General features: G+C 54.7%; 1 protein-coding gene across 3 annotated transcripts in view; it reads left to right on the top strand.

Moving 5' to 3' along the window:
- SSBP3 (single stranded DNA binding protein 3) overlaps positions 1 to 21,498 on the top strand; it is a 147,251-nt gene that overhangs the window by 108,577 nt on the left and 17,176 nt on the right. The window contains exons 6-7 of one of the 3 annotated variants that reach the window (XM_004588698.3): positions 16,413 to 16,493; positions 17,463 to 17,522. The exons of 1 other annotated variant lie outside the window; for it this stretch is intronic. In XM_004588698.3, the coding sequence (XP_004588755.1) occupies positions 16,413 to 16,493; positions 17,463 to 17,522 (141 nt within the window). The remainder of the gene's footprint in view (positions 1 to 16,412; positions 16,494 to 17,462; positions 17,523 to 21,498) is intronic. One more of the 3 variants, XM_004588701.4, reaches the window with a different exon arrangement.

The following is a 21,498-nucleotide window of genomic DNA, read 5'->3' as shown; positions in this document are numbered from 1 at the left end:
AGGCCAGGTGGGCGGAGGCAGACAGTAGCCAATTGGATCTTTTTTAAGTGTCCATTAGCTGCTGATTCGGCCTGAGTATAGGACAAGGCACAGGTCCAGGCAGTTGTCCTCCCCTCTCCCCCACCCTGCCCCTTCCTGCTTTGGTCTGATCGCCCACGTTAAGACCTAATTCCAGACATTCTTCAGGGGCCCTCCCCTGTCACGTTTTGGGGTGTGTGGTCAGAAAGGCCAGGCTCTTTCCTGGCTTTATTTAGCCACTACCAGCCACCGTCAAGCAGGGGTAACTTTGGGACCCTTGTGACTAGAAGTCTGCCCTGTGCCCCACTCAGGGTGACCAGGCAGGAGCTGGCATTAAGAACTGCATGCCCTGGTCTGTTTCCTGGGTAACTCTGGGTAGCTGTTGTCTCCTGTTCCCCAGTGCCATTTCCCCATCACTCAGATGAAGAGGGCTGAGGTCACCTCCCAGGAGAAAAGAGGCAATGGTGGCTGGTTCACTGTAGAATTATTAGCTGTTGGTCGCTGGTTTGTCCTGCAAGTGACCACTCTGAGAGCAGAAGGGAAATCAAGATGGTATTGAGGGTTTTATCTGCTGCCAACAATTGTGCTTCTTCCCCTGCTTGGCCCTGGCCCGTGCAGGCAGCTCCTGGATAGGAGGGCATGATGCTATAAGCCAGCCTCGGGTGGCCAACCCAGCTCTGCCCAGACCCTGTCTGACAGTGGCTGGCAATTTTCAGGTCAGGTTGCACCCCAGTTGGTCCACATCTCCAATCCAGCAACACCTCCAGGATGGTTGGGAGAGAGCCAGCTAGATGTATACCTCCTATCCTAGTCCCTCAGAAAGCAGCATGGAGGCCTTCCTGCTTTGGGGGTCCAATGGCCAGACCTGAGCTGTGCTCCTGGGCTCTGTCACTTGCGTTTTCTTCTCTGGTGCCAAGGCTCCGATGACCAGTGCCTATGGATATACGTGATACAGAAAGGTGAGGGCTAATGGAGGCAGTTTGGAAATCAACCTTGACCATACCAGGTGGTTTGGAACTCATATGTTTGGAGCCTTGGTAGAATTTTCCAGGAGCATTCTACTTTTTTATGCTCTTACAAAAACAAACAAAAAAAAAAGCACCTGCATCTTGGCATCTTGCCACCCCGACCCTGACACCGGGCATGATCAGTATCTGAATTGAAGTTACGTTGTGTTGTCAGATTACAGGAGAGGAGCCCAGCCAGCCCCCACAATGCTGGTCCCAGCGCTCTTACTCAGGAAGGGTCTTGTGGGGAGCAGGAGGGCCATTCTGGTGCTGTGGCAGGAGAAGGACACAGAGGACCTGGCTGCTGGGTGACCTTGGGCAGGTTTCTCTCCAGCACCCAACCTCACTTTTCTGTCCAGTAGACACAGTAGGCTGGACCAGATGGTCTCGAGGGCCCTTCCAGCAGTGATTTTCTGCTTAGGATCCAGATGGATTTTACATAATCAAGCAGTGGCCACTGCTTTTCATGAAGCTTAACTCAGTTATGCTGCGCATCTGGCAAACCCAGCATGGCCTTGGCCAGGCTCACTGCTCTGGGTGGGCACCCCCCACACCTGGTTCCTTAGCCCTGCAGCGTGTGCTAAAGGGGCACCCTGCAAGGTCTACAACCTAGGGAATAACTGGCCAGCAGAGGTCACCAGGAATAGCACACTGGGTACACACTGTTTCCATTCTTGTTTTGTTTTTAAATTCCAATCATTGTTTTCACTGCTGTAGCATTTTTAAACATGCAACCGATTTTGATTTTGATCAGCATTTCTGCAAGAGGAGGCATGGCAGATGGGGCAAGTGGGACTGGGAAAGGTAAAATGATGTGCCCACGGTGGTCATCCAAGAGCTCCAGTGAGCATTTGGGCCCAGGCTTCTGCTGCCTCATCAAGAGCTCTGTCAAAGCAGAGGTCACACAGGCAGACACACGCCCGTTTGTCAAGAGAAAGGAACCAGGGAAGGAGGAGAGGGTGCAGGGAACACAGAGCCACTCGTCTGAACAGAAGCAAACGAACTTCCATTCAAATGCCAGCCTTGGTAGCGGCTGCTCCGGGCATCATGTTGAGAATGATTCTGGAGCTCTTCCAATGCCCCACAGAAACCAATGACTGGTGTCAGCCATGAACCTGGGCATGTGAGTGGTGGTGCCCGCCCTGCTCACTTGCCCATTCCCAGCCTCACTCAGACTTCTTACTTTAAGTTGCGGAAATAAGAGTTCCAGAGGGAGAAGGAACACAGTGATGGGCTTGGCTCTGGGATAGAAGTGACTCAGCCCTGGTCAGCCCATGGCAGCAGCCAGTCTGTCATGGGGATCAACAAATTGTCCTCGCTTTGGGGTGGTTAGAAGGGAGACCTGCCTGCTAAGAATGACTTCCAGCTGAGATGAAGTGTTGGCTGGAGTGGGTGACAGGTGATGGGTCAGAAACTGGAAGTGTCACGGACCCTTGTTGATGCGCTTTGTTGGGGCATGTGGGCTTCATCCAGAGGGCACTGGGCTTGGGCTGGGTAAGGCCAGAACCAGAGCTGGATCTGTTACTGGGAGCTGCTGCTGGTGGTCCAGGACATGGCTCCCTGTGCCACAGCTGCCTCCAGAGCCTTCGGCACTGCTCTGGACATCCCCTGGGCACTTTTCATCCTGCGGTGTTGGGAAGGAGTGAATAACATTCCCCTTCCCCCCAACCCCAGTCCCAGAGGGTCCTTATTCTGCCAGCCAGGCCCACTTGGCCTCAGACAGAGCCTGAGAAGCCTCTGCATTCATTGTGTAGAGAGAAGGTGAAGGAGTCATTGGCACATATAGTCCAGGAACAGACAGATGACCCAGAAAGTCAGGGTCGAGGGCCTTACAGTGCCAGCGGCCTGTCTGGTGGAGATTACAGCAGCCACAGGGGTTTCTCTGAGGGGGTGGGAGGAGGGTGAGGTGGGTGGAAAGCAGCCTAGTGTGAGTCTCCGAGGCTGTTCCAGGCCAAGGCTCTCACACCTGCCCCTGCATGGGAGAAGGAGGCTGGGAGCCGTGGAGTCTGTGGGGAAGACGTTTCTGGCAGCCCCAGCAGTTGAACAGAGATGTTGTGAGCTCTTGACAGCTGCAATACATACACGGTGATTAGCAGCCTAGAAAAGAGCTCTGGGACTGCCAGCCTTTGCTGGAGCCACGTGTGTCCAGAGAGCACCAGAGCTCAGGAAGTGATGCCTCGCTGTGGCAGCCTCTTGGGCGCCTCCTTTGGGCTGGGCTCACCACCAATATACTCCTCCTGCCTCCTACTGCGGAAGCAGGGAGCAGCAGAGGGATCATCCCAGATGCCAGGAGCAGCCACTGGGGGCCACCTGGCTGGTATGGCCTCAACTCTGGAGGTGGTGAGGGCTTGGGATGTGGGGGACCAGAGTCTCTGTCAGACAGATGATGAGACCATGTGAGGCTTGAAGATACTGTGTAAGTTACACACACACAACACACAGAGGCAGAGTGTCGGGGTCGGGCAGGCAGAGGGAGGAGCTAGCTTAGTCTGGGCAAGCTTCCCCAAGGGGCTGACATTTGAGCGGAGAGAATGAGGAAGGCTGGGGAGGGGTGGTGTCAGGACTGCATGTGAAAGGGCAGGTTTGGGATGGCAAAAGGCCTGGCTGCTGGCTAAGCTAGGGTGTAGGGACAGATCCAGCAGCTGCCGCTACAGGGGCCAAGAGTTGATAGGTGATGCAGGGTCTTGGAAGGCTGGCCGTAGTGGCATTCCATTGCCTCAAAGCCGTGGTCCCCTCTGGAAGTGGCTGTTGGCCCGAGCCCCAGTGGGGACTGGGTGAGGCGAGGGCCAGGGCCTCTCTGCCTCTCCTCACTCTGTCAGGGCTGGGCAGGAAGCCCACACCACAGGCCTACAGGAAGCCATACTGGGGAGGAGACAGATGTCATGGTGAGAAGCCAGTCTAAGGTGCCTCCCACTGTGGGGAGAGGAACAAAGACCCAGTGCGCTGGGGTGGGTGGAAAGGTTCTGGGGCTACCTCCCTGACCACAGCTCCCCACTTCTGAAGTGGCCCCTGTAGCGGCAGCTGCTGCTAAGAGCATTGTCCAGATTAGGGAAGGTGCATTCTGCTGGGATTCCCATTTAGGAAGACAGAGCCTGTGGGATGGGTCTGCCCCACCACCCCTTGGACCTCCCTGTGTGTGCGGAACGGACCCGCCTGTGGGAGAGAGAAGGGGTGTTTGTGCCCACTCCTCCCAGAGACAGGCCCCCCGCCCCTCACCCTGCTGTCTGCCTGCAGACTGACAGAAGGCAGGGTCACCCCTGCTGGGAAGGATTAGAGAGGAGGCGGGGCACCCCAACTGCTGGGCTTAGGGCCTCTGTTGGAGGTGGGGAACCACTGCAGTTCCCCGCCCCCAGCCCCCACCTGTTACGAGCCGCCTGCTGAAGTGCAGCACCTCCTGTGTACTGTGTCCTATATGGAAGCCAGCTGCAAGCTGGGTCTGCAGCTCTGTGCCCTGCTAGCCAGCACCAGTGTGGGCCCTTGGGAATCTGCCTGCGGCTCTGGCCGACGGTGGGTGCTGGGTTTCCAAGTTGCTGTCATCTAGTGGCCCAGCCTGTGTAAAGGGGCCCGGGGTGGGAGAGAGGAAGCAAGCCTGTTTTTTTCTTGCCACCTCCACAAAGGTCAGGCTCTGCTCTGCGCCCGGCAGCCAGCTTGGTGCCTAGCATCTGCCCAGTGGCAGATGACCACCACTGGGGCTCCTAGCAACGGTGGACAAAAGGTTACTCCTGACGTGCCAGGCTGCCTCGCTGCTGGCTCAGCCCCTTGCAGTAGAGTGGGGGAAGGGGGGTGTGTGCCTGTGTACTTGCATGTGGACACCTTTGGGTCTGTGCACTCCAGCCGCCTTGCCCTCCCCCTCTGAGAAACGTGAACTCCGAGCATCGTAACTCTCACTGATGAAATGGAAAGTTGAACATAAATCAATGTCTGCTGCCCGGTTAGCTATGCATCAGCAGGCAGTGCCTAGGAGATTGGCTCGGTAACAAAGCACCCAGCAGCTCCACAGGCCTCGACCGCCCCCTAACGTGGAGTAGGCCCCATACCACAGACAGCATGCCAGGTCCTCCCTGCCTGCCCAGCGGGGAGAGGCTGGGGAGAGAGTAGAGCCCTGGGCTGAGCTTGCCCCTCTCTGGGCCCCTCCTCTGAGTTCCCTGCATATGCTGGTGTTCACAGCTGCCTTCGCCTCCTGAGGTTCATGAAGAGCTGAGCCAGTCCCCTCCCCTTTGGACCTGCCTGTTCCCTTGGGGTTTCTAGAAGATTGAGATTCCTCATATATCTGGATGCTGCTCTCTAGGGTGAGGTGGCTCTGCTCCCCTAGCCCTGCCCTGGACAGATCCCCCTCCCCAACACATGTGGGGGCTCCCACCCTGCTCTCCTTCCATCCCTGAAAATTTTGCTGAGGTTTTTCTCCTTTAAAGAAAAAAAGTCACGTTTCTCAGCCCTTGCAGCAGAGGAGAGTTCCAGAAGAATCCTGTAATTGCACGCCTCTGCGTCATGTGCAGCAGGATAGACCACCCACCCCCCAAACAGCAGCATCACTCCATTGCACCAAGGGAGCACCTGGGCTGGGTTAGCAACTATGCATGTGTGCAACTCCATGGGAGAGACTGTCCTGTGTGTTGGGGACTGGCAGCCACCCACAGTGTGGGTTCCGGGTTCTTGTCCTGTCTCTGTGTGGATCATCTCCCTACCTGGGGAGGCCCCGTACCCCCACCCTGAGCTCGCTCCACCCCCTTGTGGGAGTAAATCAATGAAGCCCTCAGGCCAGGCCCACCCATGGTGGTCTGTGAGCTGTTCTCCTAGAGAAACTGCACCATCACACCACCACATCACTACCAACACTGCCCACCCCCACCACCTGTGTGTGACTGAGAACAAAACAGTGAGGAAGGAGACTGGAGGTAGGTGGGAGACACAGCCTTCACCAAGTGTCCACGTGCTGGGGGCCGAGTGTCCCAACCTAGGCACCACCTCTCAGGGACACTGTCTACTGGGCAGCGCATCACATGTCTTCCTTGTGGCTCTATAGGAGGACTGTCCCTGCCTACAAAAATGTAGTTGTGTCTAATCTTGCTTTGATTACTGCTCTTGCAGGGTGACCACCTCAGGTTCCTTGTCAGCCAGCTTCCCACCCCCAGCCCACTTGCTGCCACCTCTGTCATGAGTGGGGAAGCACTGGGTCCTCTCTCTCTCTCTCCCCACACTCCCCGGAGGCAATGGTCCACCCTGCCTATTGGCTCTCAGGCTCTGCAGCCGTGGCAAGCATGTGTGTGACCCTGAGAAAGCTCAGCTCCCTGGCCCTGCCTCGCTCCTTTTGAGAACTGGGAGCAATGTTCACTGAGGCCACCCAGGGCAGCCATGACGCTGCCAGTTGAGCACCCACCCACCGCCTGCTGGCCGCCAGGGTCACTGCTGCGTGTCTTGCGCTGGCTTTTTCTGCTCACCCCGGGCTGGGTCTTTCAGCATACCCAAGAACAAGTGCTGCTGGAAGTTTTGCTCTGTCCCCAAGATCTGAGCTTCTCACTGGCCTTGATATGTGAGGCAGATTCTGGGTGTTTCCCGGTTTGACCTTGCTAGCCCCCCTTGGCCCTTCAACAGGGCACCTCCCTGAATTCTGCCTATCTCCTTGGGCCTCTCCACCTTAACCCTTGTCCCTGGTGTCCCAGCAGTGGCCGGTGGGGGGCAGGGGAGCCGATTGCCTGTTCTGCCAGGTTGTCTGTGGTTCTCGTTAGTGTGAAGCTGGTAGAGACCCAGGGTACTGGCGCCTCACCATGTGGCCAAGTTCTGTCACTGGTGAATTTGACCCCAACAGCGTTCCAGTGTGGGTTCTGCCCCTCTGTCAGCTTCACCTGCCCTGTATTGGAGTGTGTGGTCAGCACAGAGGGCAGATTAGCCATCGCCCCCTGCCCCCCGTCTCCTTCCCAGGGGCCGGTGCTCAGCCCTGCATTCCCGTGCATGACAGGGGCCCTCTGGCAACATCCTTTGGGTGGTCCCTGACTGTGAGCTGATGGCAGATCCATGCATGGCTTGTTCTCTACCCAGCACTCTCTCTGCCTATACATGGTATCTCTTCATGGAGAGTCAGGTCCAGGATCTGGGAAGGAACTCGGAGCTCTTCCCGGGCTGGTCTCAGCCCTCTCTCCCTGTTGTCATGGCACCTGCTGATCCCCGGAGGTGGGGACCAGGGCTAGCATTCTCACACGCTGCCTCTCTGTCTCTCTCTCACTTGGGAGTCCCCTACAAGAGGCAAGGTCCTTCCTTACTTGTTTTTGTTTTTAGCCTCCCAAGAAGACTCTAGTCAAGCTTGCCCCCTATTCCTAAGCAGTGCCTCTCCACATGGATGCAATAAAGGTTCATTCCCATAGCCACTTCCAGGAAAGCTCACCTGCAGATGTAGAGGGCTGGGTGATTGGACTCAGCAGGGACATGGGGAGTGTTGTGGGATGCTGAAGCCCAGCTCTGTGGGGGTGGCGGGCAGCAAAGGCCTTGGAAGCCAAAGCAGCAGAGACCACTTCCCAGGCCATCTGCCTCTGTGGCAGCAGGTGCATTCCCAGAGACGCTCATAGAAGCACACGTTCCCTCTTGCAGCTCCTATTGTCCTGATTGTGCTTTCTGGGCCAGGGAGAAAAAGGGTATTCTTGGTGGGTTCCATCATGGGAGTGGGAGGGAAGAGCCTTGAGCCAGAGTTTGCTTTAGGAACAGCTGCCTTTGGCAAGGGCCAGCTCCCGGCACTGAGCAAAGTACTGGGCTCTCTGGGTTTACCAGTCTGTGTTCCTCCCATGAGGCTGGTAGGAGCAGCCCCATTTTCCAGGGACAGTAAGTTGATAAGGTGAGTTTCCATGGGAACCTGGTGCTCCTGGCCCCATGAATCAATAACCTTTCCAACTGTTACAGAAACAGTCCTCAGGTTCATGTTGGGGCTGTCTTGGTGGCTCATGTGTGTCCCATGTGACTATGGGCTCGGCTTCCATGGGTCCTCAGGCTTTGCCAGCCACCACCCGAGGCCCAGGAAGGAAAAAGGAAACATGAGAAATCATCCAGCCATCCTGCCCTCTCATTCCTCACTCCTTCTACTCAGTGGATAGTTGGGGTTGGATTCCGGCCATTCTGGGCAAGTGACCCCCAGGGCCTGACAGGCAGCTGCTTTCTCGTTGGAGGTCATGAATCAATCATTGCTGCCCAGAGTAGTCTGTCAGGGTGTGAGAGGGCCCGGCACGAAGGCTGCATGTACATGTGTGTGTGGAGCTCAGCTAAGTAGAGCAATAATTATCTGGGTAGGAGAGGCAGGCACCTCACCTCCGAGCAGCAGCATTGTGCAGCCTGGCAGGCAGAAGTGAAGGGTCTGCCTCCCTTCCAAGGCAGGCCTGGGGGCCTTAGTGTTCCAGACTCTCCGTCTGTCTCTCACCTACCCCCCAAAGCCTTTCTCTCCTGCTGGGAGTAGAGGTAGAGGAGAAGTGTCCTATCTAAATCCTGCCAGCATACCTCATGAACGGGTGGCCCTTGCAGGCTCAATGGATTCCTAGCTCCTTCATCAGCCTGAGAAAGGGCTAACATTGGGGTGTGTGGCTTAGCAACGCAGCAGGTAGGATGAAAGAGCTGCTTGTGGACAGGCTGGGAAGGGTCTCCTCCTTCCACATGTAGTCAGAAGGAAATGGGAATTAGCACCCTAGAGAGTAGTGATGTCCCTGGGTCCTGGTGGCTGCATGTCTTCGTTTCTGACTTATAGATGTTGAAACATCTATGGAACAGAATGGACTGGTGATTCCCAAGGTGCAGATCTAATTGCCATTGCCTACAGAAGTTTTAGGGGCCACAGCCATTACCATCAGGCATCGAGTAACTGCCTCTGTTCCAGTGGAGCGACATCTTGGTCCACCCAGCCCTGGCCACTGTGCACCAAAGCCAGGGTTCGTGTTACTGGGAGAAGTTGCCTTCAGGTTTCCAGCCCGGGAGCAGTCTTCACTGTGTGTCTCGGTGGGACCAAGCATGCATGTTCTCCTTTGTAAAGTCAGCTTCACTGTCACGTCATTTGTCCTATAAGAAAATGCAAGTTGAAAGTCAGAAAGCAAGACATGAGTGCAGCAGCCCCAGGCCAAAATGTATAACTCTGGAAGGTCATGTCAGTGTTCCAGTGGGTTGGGGAGCATTTTGGATTCTTGGGTTAGTGCAGTCTCTGCAATTGCCCCAAAATTCAGAAACCTAAAGCAGTTCAGATTGGGGAAGCTCAGCCTGTTAGTATACCGTGTTAGGTTTTGACAATTCCAGAGGACCCCAGTCTCCCCGCCCCCCACCCCGTCTCCTGAGAACCATCATTCTGCACCCTAGAGGTACACATGCTTTCTCTGAGATGGTCTGCCTAGGAGGGACTTGTGGCTTGGTGGGGCCACCTGCACTGTGTGGTAGCTGCTGGCCTCCGATGTTGGAGGACACCAATGAGAGTAAATGATGGTGTTCCAGTGAAACCTTATCTGTACTATATCTAGCTCAGCATGGTGGCTGTATTCTGGGGTTCCTTGTGTTGCCTGAAAGTGCAGCCCCAGTAGGATTTGACACCTGGTGGGATACAAGGGCCTGAGCCTGGTCCTTGGATGCAGGCTGGACCTAGACCAGGAAGGGCATGGCCTCAGGTTCCAGGGACTGCTGTGCTTTGATTTGTTGGGTGAGTCCCTGCTGCCCCCACTCCATACACCTTTGTTTTGAAAACACCTGCAGCTTTGGCATCCCCATGGTGCAGGCATGCCTCAGACCTGTCGCACAGATCCTTTACTGAGTGCCCGGACTTTGCAATTAAGCAAGATGCATCTGAAGACACCAGCTTTCACAGTGGCATAGACCTTGTGCCCTCACGTCTGCACAGCATGTCCTGGGTCCTCAGAGACACAGGCAGGGAGACTAGCTGGGGTCCTGTCTCGGACAGAAAGCAATGAGCCTCTGGTCGATCTTGGCACAGCCTGGGCTTCTCTGATGCTTATGTGGAGGTGACCCTGAAGGGAGGTGTGGCCCTTTCGTGTTCGCTCCAGCTGGTGGCTTCCTCATTCTCCAAGAAGGAAGATCTGTGCTACCTACCAGTCCTCTTAAACCCCTCATGCCACATCCTGTGCCCACGGAAAGGATCATGATTGCCAGGGGCTCATTGACTGAGGCTCTCTGCTGCGAACTCTCCAGGGACCATGCCAAAACCTGGGTGTTGGCCCCCTCCCCACGCTTCCCATTGGATGTCACCTGGCTCAATGCCCTTCCTCCTCTGCACATGGGCCAGGCCCACCTGCTGCACAGACAGACCCAGCTCCAGCTTGCACCTCTCCTTCAGCCAGGGACAGATTGAGACGGAATAGTAAGACAGCTTTGCAAGTCATGCTCCGGGTCTGCTTTTGTGGATTCCCTGACACTCCCACTGTGCTCCCCACCCAGGGATGAGCCACCTCCTCCAGGGAAGCCATGGGTAACCGAGACCTTGTTGGATTCTGGTGTCAGTGGCCCACACTACCCTGGGAACAATTTGAGTTGTCCTTCAGGTGCCTCTTGCCCTGTGTGGAATGGTTGTATTTCACATTGATGTGGTTAAAGTCACACACCCACTAGGTGGGTTCTGATGGCACCACAGCTCCTCTATGTCTCACATTCCACCAGTAACGACCTCACCACACCAGTGGCAGTGTCCCTGGGAGTTGACACCCATTTGCAGATTTTCTGTCTCAGTGACCTGGAACCTCAGGCCCCCTTTCTCTGCGAAGACAGAAAGCAGTTTTGTCCTTCAGATGCTGCATCTGTTTAGGCCAGTTGCCTGGTACCCCTATGAGAACAACACAGCCCGGACCTGCTGGCCCCCACAAGGCCATGCTGCTCTCCAGTGTCTTGGGCCTGGGGGACCTGGGTTCCTATCATGCTCCCTCCCCAGCTCCTCTGAGAACCCACAAGGCTGGAGTAGGGCCCAGCTCTGCTTCTCTGTGAGTCTCAAATCTGGAGGTGGGAGGTGGCAGCTTTGAGGAATGTGGGCCAGCGTTTGGGGCCAGTGCAGTGATTTGGGAAATGATTAACCTGGCACTTGGTTGGGATTACCTCTGTCTTTAAGATCATTGTTCGGTTTATGATGATTTTTAAAGGTAATTTTTAATTTCAGGAGCAAACACCTAAGTCTTCCATGTAGCTGCCTAGCCTGATGATACTGGCTTTTCTTCCTGGGTTCTCAGATGAGTCCACAGATGTGGGATGTACCCCTTTGACTGTGGCCATGTGATTTGCTGGGCCAGCCTCTCTGTTGTGTTCGGTCCCTGCCCTGGGTTATTCCCTCGATGCAGAGAGCACCCGCAGATGGGGCAGGATAGCAGGAGCGCTGTGCCCAGGAGCTGGTGCTTGAGCCACAAGTCTGCAAGTGAAGCTTGCATTTGCCCTTTCAGTGGCAGGTGTGTGGCTTTAGGAGGGAGCATGTGCTGGGGACCACAGCCTGGTATGTTTGTAGGAGGACGCTGAAGCCACAGCCCTCCGGGGGAGGCAGGGCCTAGAGGAGCTGGGCTATTGTAGCAAAGGAGTCTTCCCCTCATTCCTCAGCCCAGCTGTTGAGTCCAGGGTGACTTCAGATGAGCTGGGCATAGAAACTGGAGGGAAATGTGACAGAAGGAAGGATAGAAGGCACAGCTGATGGCTCTGAGATATGTCTCCACCGAGTCCCGAGTCATCGGGCCATGGGAACATTGCTTCCCACCACACTGATGTCGGGAAGGCTTTTCCACTCAGCTCTCAGTGTCCAGGTTGTGACATTGCTTAGCCTTTGCCTCAGTTGTAGCCACAACAGAGTCCCAGGCCCTGCCAGAATGGCTCTCAGAAGCTGCTGAATGGGACACCACCCAGTGCTGAACTCACTGGGGAAGAAAATCAGAAGGAAGTGCAGGAGTTAGGGGTCTCTGGTCAGCAAACCCAGGACCCGCTGAGTCAGAATGGCAAGGCCCTTAACAGACCAGGCAGCGTGAGCTGAACAGGAAATGGCTGCTTTTCCTGCTTCACTTTGCCAGGGTCTGGAAAAAGGGGCTCAGAGGCTTCCCCAGAGATCAGATCCCCTGTGGTTGGCCTGCAGAGACAGTGCAGTGTAATGGACAGGTTGAGACCCAGCAAGAAATGAACTGGGGGACCCTAGGACTCATCTTTCTTACTTTAACAGCTTCCTGGCTTCTGGAGGGATGGGCCTGTGCTTTGTGGCTACTCCAGGCCTCAGTTTACCTACCTCCTAGTGCTTACACAGTCCTGGGAGTGGGGTGTCTTTAACATGCCCAGCCCTAGCCCATGAACTATGAAGGAGCTGGCTCTTCATGGGCCTTGCTTAGAGCAGTCTAGAATTCCGTGCTCTGTCACAGGTGAAGGCCACAGTCGTCATTGTTGCCCTAACCACCCCCCACCCTCATGTCACCAACAAGAGCACAGAGTGAAGCTGGGTGCCGAGCCAGCTTTCCAAACCCCATTGCTGCATCTCAGCCGTGGGTAGGTACATGGGGTCATGAAGAGAGGTCCGGCCACTCTACAAACCTGAGGGCAGGTGTGGCTCTCCCTGAGCTTCTAGTTAAGGATGCCCAATGTCTTTGCCTCACCTGCTTTCCTGTGACCTCCTGTGTGCTGATCGCCTAAACCCATGGTGGTCCGGAGGGTTCATGCACAGCAGCTGCCACAGAAAGCTTCCAAAGCCAGTGTTGGGATAGGGTGGAGCTAGGGGGTAAGTGGGAGAGTCTGAGTGGAGCTGGGCTGCTTGCAGCAGCTCCCACCTTGCATATGCAGGAGCCAGGAAGGCCCCTCAGGCCAATTGTCCTATGTGAGAGGACGGATCGATATTATTAGCTTCCACCTGTCTGCCAGACTCTTCGTTCCCCACAAGGTCAGACTGCTTTCTGGTCTACCTCCTTTGGCCCAAGTGCATAACAAATTGAAAGCATGTCATCTGTTTGCCCTAAACCCATGCATAGGTCTCTTGCAAAAGATGCAAGCAGGGTAGGAAGATGACTACTTTTTTGTGTCCCAGGAAAACCCAGCCCAGGCAAGAGGAGCCGTAGCTGCAGGCAGTGATGTAGCACACCTGTCATATTCTCTGTGAGCAACCATAGCCTCTGTTCTCTGCCCCTCAGCTGGGCCAGGCTACCCAGGGTTCAGTGTCAGAGACACAAACTTGATCCGGAGTATAGTGACTGCCCACACATTGCACAGTAGTAGGGATATCAAGATGGAGCCCTGCATGGATGGGGGTGACTCCCTGGTGGCGGTAGGGTTGAGTCCCTAGGGGAGAGGCAGTGGGCAGAGACCCACAGCTGGGGCTTTGCCACGGGGCATGTGGGCAGAACCTGGGTGGGATTTCCTATTGGGCAAGGGGTGAGCTTCACACCCCTGGGAGCTGGGCTTGTGTCTGAGGGGTGAGAGGGCTCTGTCTCTTCTGCATGTTTCAAAACACAGCATCCAGTCAGAAAGGAGGCTGCTGGCCACTGCTGCCCTCTCCCTCCCCTTGACTGCACAGCCACTCCCTGCTGCTCCCTGCACTGCGGGACCGGCTGAGCAGTTGCAGCAGTTGCCAGGGCTGAGCTGGGCTTCGGCTGCTCTGCTCCTCTACCTTGGCCCTGAAGCAGCTGCATCGAGAGCCAGCATGTGTCCCTCCACCCATTCTGGGTCTGGTTGATGCCATCAGATGGGGAGGTCACAAGTTGGCACACAGGCCAGCCCTTCCTTCACGACCCTGACGCTGGGTCCCCCGGATTGTGGTTGCATAAAGATGGTTTTCACCAGTCACTCCAGGACACTGTCCCTGTGTTTACTGTAAAAATGAGTCAGCCAGCCACCGTGACCCTTCCCTGACCAGTGGGGCACACAGATGCCAAGGGTCTACCTGCCCCAGCGAGGCAGACCTATGTATCTGGGTAGGAGGGTAGAGCGAGGATTACATAGGAGTGACTGCTGTCTTCATGCCAGCAGCTCCGGAGCTCACAGAGGGCCTTTTGCCCCCTCTTGGCAAGTGGACCTCACCCATGAACCCTCTTTCTCCTCCTCTTTTCTGTTTTCTCTTTTTGGGGGGTTGGCTTTGAATTATCTTGTTTTATTTACATTGCACCCAAGTTTCATGGTACAAAAGCCTTGCAGGTGCAAATATGTCCCGCCTTCATTAACTTCCCCTCCCTTTTTAATTTATGTGATTTCAGTTTCCCTTCCCTGTGCTGTTAATTAGGGGACCCTCTAATCAGTGCCATTATCACAGTGGTATTCATGTTTAGGAAAGCCGCTAAACAAATGCTTGCAAAATTGCTAAATGGCTAATTAATGTCTGTTAATTAAGAAAATTGCTCATGGTAACAAACCATGCCGTTGCTGGCAGCCGCTAGGAAGACACACACTTGTTGAAATGAGTAGCGTGGCAGGTAGGGGAACATCTGCTCCTCAGAGCTTTCCGGAAGTGAGCAGCCCCTCGCTTAGCCAAGAAACGCCCCGGCCTGTCCCCAGTAGCACCCTCTGGTGCCTGCGCAGCTGCCTTCCACCCCTACCCTCAGTGTCCTGTCCTGCACCCCTCTTCTCTGTCTCCACATGTGCTGGCTCGTGCCCACTCTTCACCCCCTCCCCAGCTCTGGGCTATGTCGCGAGCAGGAGGCTGGTGGCCTGGCTTTGAAAGGGAGATGGAGCAGGAAAATCAACTCCTTTTGTTGTCTGCCTCACCTTTTCTTTTGAGGGGTGGTGAGGTTTACTCCCCATCAAGGTTGCCCTCAATGGTCCTGGGCCCAGAATTGAAGCTGGGAACCAGGGATTCAGTCCAGATCCCCCACGTGGGTGACAGGACCCCTGTTCTTGGAACCATTGCCATTACCTCCCAGGTCTTCCTTGGCAGGAAGCTGGAGTCCGGGGCCAGAGCCAGGTCCTGCCGTGCAGGCTGCAGGTGCACAAATGGGTATCCAAATGCCTGTCCCACTCTGTTATCTTTTGAATGTAACCATGCTCTTCCCCCGTGTGTATTTTGAATTTTTCAAAAACAGCTTCCAAGGATAACAGTGCAGCCATAGGTGGGGAAGGGTGGGGGGGGGTGGTTCCATCCCATCTCCCACTCCCAGGGTCTCCAGCCCTTAGGCAATACCTCTGGCGCTGGGATCCAGCCTATACTCACACAGATACAGGCATTTCAAACAATTTGTGGGAAAATGGAATTAAAAGATAAGCTCATTTTGGTTTGGAGGGGAAAAAACACCCAAACATCACGTCCCCCAAATGGGCATTTTGCGCAAGCTTTTTGCAGACCTGTGTGTGTGCATTATTTAGACATGGATGTTAATCTTTAGATACACAAACCACTGCTTATTCTCTTTTAAAAAGTCTGGGGGTTTTTGTTTGTTTTATTTTGTTTTTTTAAGTCATGGTTGCAGCCCACAGAATTAATTTCAGTACCTTCCAGTGGGTTCCAACCCACAACTTGGCCGCTCCTTGGTTTAAGAGACTTCCCAACTGTCCACAACTTCCCAAGTCAGCCTGGGCCGGGGCTTGAAACTACAGGTGGCTCATTGCCGACTGTGAGCCCAGCCTCCACATGCCCTCCCCACCCACCCATTCAACAGTCAGAGCTCCCTAGGCCCATCTGCCAAACCCCTGCTGGCCCTTGGCCTGCAGGGCTGGGGAGTTGGGGGAGGGAGCCAAGGTGGGCCCCCAGGTCTGCCCAACTTCTCCGGTTCTGCCCTCAACTAGCTAAGTCCTTGAGCAAACGCCTGCCTCCCTGGACGTGCAGGAAGGAGAAATTCCACCTCTCCTAGAGTTCCTGCAATACCACCTGCTCCAGGTGGTACCTGTTGACCGATGGTGTCTCTCTCTGCGCCATTCATTCCATCTGGGGCTGTACCTGCTCCTGCCACCTTGGTTCCCATACATGCCTCACTGTCTGCCCCTCTCCAGCTCCCTGACCACCCAGGCCTCTCCCTAGTTACCTATGACCCTGTCTGGGGCCCATGCAACCACCTCACCTGGTTCTACCCCCCGACCCCCTGCGAGCACCACTCAAGATGTTTGGTGTTTGTGTCCAGGTAGCATCAAGGGCCCCGTGGCTTGTGTTGACGTGTCCTCTCTAAACCTGTCCGCCACCAGGGCACTTGCTGTGGCTCACTGGGTTCCTGCAGTTGGATTGTGTCTGGGGATGGGCCTGTGATCTGTATGCTTCTGCCAGGATGCTTCCTTGTATCTTGTCCTCCCAAATCCCGTGTGAGCATCCTGATCAGCTTCTCCTCAGCCCCAGCAGCAGCTCCACCACCTCCCCGCCAGCCAGAGCCCCCTCCCTGCACGCCCGCCCACCGCCGCCCGCCACCCTTTGTTTTGGTTGAATTTTTGTTCTTTTAAGCTGCTTCTGCGCTTCTCCATGTGCTGTGATCTGTAACCTGCCTCTACTGTCTGGCCTCACAGGGTCCTCCGGGGTCACAGCCCTCGCCGCACGCACAGCCTCCACCTCACAATGCTAGCAGCATGATGGGAGCCCACAGTCAGGTAAACGCACTGTGGCTCGCCCGCCGCCGGCCGGGGGGCGCGGGCGCGGAGGACCGAGAGCCGGCAGAGGAAAAACAAAACCCAAACACGTGCTCTAGCCATGGCTTTGGAGTCTTTATGGACAAGTTCAATTTAAACGATACATACAATTTTAAAAAGGAAAAAAAAAATTCCCCCCTTCTAAAGATAGTCTTCATTCTTGGATCTCACACCCAACTGGAATATTCAGACCAAAAGAAACAAACAAGCCTATTTCTGTGACCTTGTCAGCGGCCTTTGCGTGTTTGTTTTTTCCTCTCTCATGTTTTAGTTTGGTTTTGAGTTTGGTTCACCATTCGTTCGTAACCAAAGCTGCAGCCCGAGCCTTTTCTTTGTGCACCCTCGCTGCTAAGAAAGCTTTATTGCCTGTTCTGCTTTAGGTCAGGGCACCTGCTGTCCCTTGCCTGTCTTCCATCATGTGACCCTCCCCACTTGCCGCCCTGTCCTGGTTGGGGGTGGGGGTTGACCCGGGTGTATGTGTGTGTTTGTGTGTATGTGTGTGTGTGTGTGTGTGTGTGTTCGCCCAGTTCTGTCTTGTAGCCCCCTGAGAAGGAGAGGCCTGCAGCCCTTCTCCTGTCCTCTCACCGCCCTTACCTAGAGCAGACTTGCCTCCTGGGCCTGTGTGGGGTTCACTTTCCTTCCATGTCCTGTGCAAAAGTCTCAGCCGCTGCCCTCCCACACACACACATCCTCACCCTCCAAGTAGCTCTCCGTGAACACACATGGAGTCGGGGGACCATGTGTGCGGTGTGAATCTCTTTCCCTCTGCCGCAAAGCAAGTTTTGCCTGAAGGGACAAGGCCACTAGGAGAAAGAGAGCTTAAAAGCTCAATAGTTGTCACAAGACTGGACATTGTAGAGTGGAGAACGTTTGTGTTGGTCACTGTGCACTGATGCAGGCTGTCATTGAACTAATTCCCTGTAATTGCAGCCTTTTATGTCACCGCGATATGCAGGCGGCCCCAGGCCCCCGATCAGAATGGGAAACCAGGTACTGTACCTTTTCATGTTCTCTCTTCCCTTGCTCAGCCATTCCTTATCCCAGGTGGGCATGGACTCAGCAGAATCTGGGCGGTGTGTGGCGGGGGGGGAGGATGGAAGGGGGTCAAGGGCTGGAGGGACAGGTGCAGGGTCACTTCCTATCAGGTCCCCAGAAAGGACTCTGTGCCCACCATGCAGTTGTTCATCTGCCTCTCCTTGCAGGCTTGGGATGGTCCATTCTGGGGTTCAGGAGGCAGCAGCAAAAGCAGCCAGGATGGGACAGTAGGGTTTGGCTCGCCTACAGGGCTGAAGGAAGATCCTTTTCTTTAATGAAGTTCATGAACAACATGCCTTACCTCCTCCCCCGTCCCCCAGAAGCTTTTGGAAATTGCTCATGCAGTAGATAAATACAGTCCTGCTCTTGGGAAGAGAAGTGGCTCCCCAGGAATGTCTTGATCAGGAGCCGGGATGCTGTGACTGGGCAGCAGTGAGGGGCAGGAGGGTGTGTATGATATCTGCCTGGATTTCCAGGGCCCACTCAAAACAAGGCAGGATTTGTTGCTGTCGTTGGGGTGGAGTGTGTAGACCATGAGAGCTTTGTGGCCTGGGACCCCGTGCCTCCTGCTAAATTCATGGTTGGCAGTTGGAGGTGACTGGAGATGCCCCCAAGTCAGGGCAGTGCGGGTAGCAATGAAGAGGCAAGACACCTGTTTGGAAATTTGATAGACTTAAAGATTACTTTAAAGCGACATCAGGAAAAACTTCCCATGCTGAAGAATTTTTTTTTTTCTTAATCTTCCAAATGATGACATGACCCTCGAGGCATGCAGCCCTTGCTGTCTTTGAACCTGGAGCTTAGCCCCAGCCAGACCCACATTACCTGGTGGGAGTCTTTCCATTCTCGGCTCGAGTGGGATGTGGCAGGCCTGCAGACAGGCGCTGATACTCAGGGCCTCCAGTTTCAGGGTCGAGTGTCCATCTCCTTTGCTGCCATGTCACATGAGGACAGATTGGAACAAGAAGTATTAGAAACCCAGCTGTTGGAATAGGAAGGGGCCCCTGGACACAATCCAAATGAGGAAGCAGAGATCAGAATGGGACTTGACTTTTTTTTTTTTTTAAGATTTATTTATTTTCATTGGAAAGGCAGATTTACAGAGGAGAGAGAGGTTCTTCCATCCGCTGGTTCACTTCCCAAATGGCCACAATGGCCAGAGAGCTAAGTTAATCCAAAGCCAGGAGCCAGGAACTTCTTCCATGTCTCCCACACAGGTGCAGAGTCCTGAGGCTTTGGGCCATCCTCTGCTGTTTTCCTAGACCATAAGCAGGGAGCTGGGTGGGAGGTGGAGGATTAGCCAGTTGAGCCAACATGCCAGTCCTGGGAGATGACTTCCTACGGGGATCCAGGCCTAGTGTGGTCTCCAGCTCCCGCACCCTTAGCTCTGAGAGGTGCAACATTGCAGCTGGAAAGAGCAGACCCTCACCATGGTCCTCCTGCCAGCAACAAAGGGACACAGAGAAGGCCTTGTATGAGCATATGTGTTTCTGTTCAGTTCTTCAGCATGAGCAGAGACCAGGTGGTGAGTGGAGGATCAAGACTGTCATCTCTTCCGTGCACCACAGACTAGTTCCCTTCCTATCTCCCACCTCTACTATTAGAAATTGGCTCTGATTTCCCACCTTCTTAGGGCCACCAAAGAGGGACTTGCCCCCTCCTGCAGGTGGTAGCTCTGGGCTTTCTTTGGGGAATTCCTCCTTTGGGTTGCCTGAGTTAGCCCAGAGGAAGTCAAGCAGGAGGATATGCCCCTTGTAAATGGACCCCTGATTGAAGGCAGAGTTGAAGCTGGGAGCTGATGGCTCTGCCTCCAGGCCGTGCCAGGCCAGTCACCCTGACACAGAGTTGGGGGCTGCATGCAGTGGTTGCAGGCGAGCCTGGCTATACAGTCAGATGGCCTCCCATGGCATGGTACACTCCAGTAGAGCTGCAGCCTTCCGGCAGGACTGACCAGGCAGGTTAAAGTGAGCCTGCAGATGCAGCTGGCTGGCATTGGTCCATTCCCAGACAGATGTTTCTTCAGCCTTGTCCCATGGTGCAATGGGGGAAAGCTGACTCACTTTCAGGGGTCCTGTCAGCCCCAGAGCAACTGTCACCCTGCAAGCCCCAAGGAATGAATACTACACCTGTTCCTAAACCCACAGACCAAGCCACGGTTTCTCTGCTTCCTTGTATTTGAGCCTCTCCTTGTTCGTCACACACTTCAGTGGCACACTGTTCTGTCCCAACTCAAGGCCTCTCCAGGGAGGGGAGCGAGTCACCAGCTTTGCTGCTGGGATCCTGATGTGCAGCAGGTATAGGGCGAACCAAGGAGGAGGAGCAGTTTCCTGCATGGGCTTGGTGGTCAGCTGTGAGCACTACAAACACTGCTCTGTCACTGTCAGGCAGGGCTACACTTGGGCAACTCTTGACTGCTCAGCCACCCATGCCCACCCTGTGCTGAAGCCCAGGGAGGTAGTGGGTTGGTCCTTTTGCTTCTACCACCTCCTTCCAAAACCCATGGCGCCTGAGTCAGGGAGTGCCCAGTCAGAGCTGGAGACCTCTTAAATGTACTGCCCCCTGGAGGGGAAGGATGAACAGCTGCCCCCAGAGGCCTCTGATCTTGGAGTAAGAGATCCCTTCTATCCCTAGAGGAGGGAAGGAGGTCCTGACAGGAGGCTGCTCCCAGCTGCTTCTTCAGAGGCATAGTTGCTGCAGTCTCAATAAGGAGTTTGTGATGGGTTTTCATGGCCTCGCCCACTGTGGCACCAGCCCCCACCTGCTTAACAGTAGTTGCAGAAGGGCCCAGCACTGTGGCCGAGTCCTCCCCTTGCAAATGCCGGAATCCGATATGTATGCCAGTTCATGTCCTAGCTGCTCTACTTTTCATCCAGCTCCCTGCTTGTGGCCTGGAAGGACAGTAGAAGATGACCCAAAGCCTTGGGAGACTCACATGTTCCTGGTTCCTGGTTTTGGATCAGCTCAGCTTCAATCATTGTGGCCACTTGGGGCATGAGCCAGTGGATGGGTGATCTCTTTCCCTCTCTCTGTAAATCTGCCTTTCCAATAAAAACAAATTTAAAAAACAAAAACACAACAGTAGTTGCATCAACACCTATGGACCCATGTTATTCCTTGCACCTCTTTCCTCCCATCTCCCTTCTTGGCCCCTGTTCTCCACAGAGGCCAGAAGGAGATTTTACAGGAAGTCAGGCACCTGGGTGCTCATCCCTGCTTGTGCTCTTAGGATAGACCTGTTTCCTTGGTAACTTTTTTTGTTTTGTTTTTCTTGGAAGCAGTTACAAAGAGAGATCTATCCACTGATTCACTTCCCTGACATCTACAACATCCAGCCAGAGCTGGGGCAGGCAGGAAACAGGAGCCTCATCTGTGTCTTCCATATGGAGGGCAGGGGCTCATGCATTTGGGCTGTCTTTGCTGCTTTTCCCAGTTGCATTAGCAGAGAGCTGGGTTGGAAGTTAACAGCCAGGACATGAACCAGTGGCCATATGGGATCACAGACAATGGCTCAACCCACACCATCCCAACATCCTGTCCCATTCACTTTAGAAGGGGCTCCTAGCCTAAGGTTCTGGCCCTTGCAGTCCCCAGTGAGTCCCCAAGGGAAATAAACCAAGTTAACAGCTGCTTGAAGCGAAAGTACAGATGGGGTTTGAGGTGTTCCAGACAGCTTAGATGAGTTGCTTGAATCTGCCTCATTTCAGGGTGCACAGACAGCAGGACAGGGCTCCTCTCCCACAGCCAGAGCTCTGACCCCACCTACACTGCAGTTTTAGAGGATGCCAACTTGGGTTGACTTTTATCCCTGCGACAAGCAGCAGGAATGACCTGGGGAAATCCCTGCAGGGACCCAAGGGGCATTTGGGGAAGCTGGGGTGTGGGGCTGACAGAGCATCCTGGGGAGCAGCACCCAAGTTCAGGTCTTTGTCTC

The sequence above is a fragment of the Ochotona princeps genome, chromosome 2 (assembly GCF_030435755.1).
Source record: "Ochotona princeps isolate mOchPri1 chromosome 2, mOchPri1.hap1, whole genome shotgun sequence".
NCBI classification, from domain to species: Eukaryota; Metazoa; Chordata; class Mammalia; order Lagomorpha; family Ochotonidae; genus Ochotona; species Ochotona princeps.
This window is presented reverse-complemented; position numbering and strand designations above follow the sequence as displayed.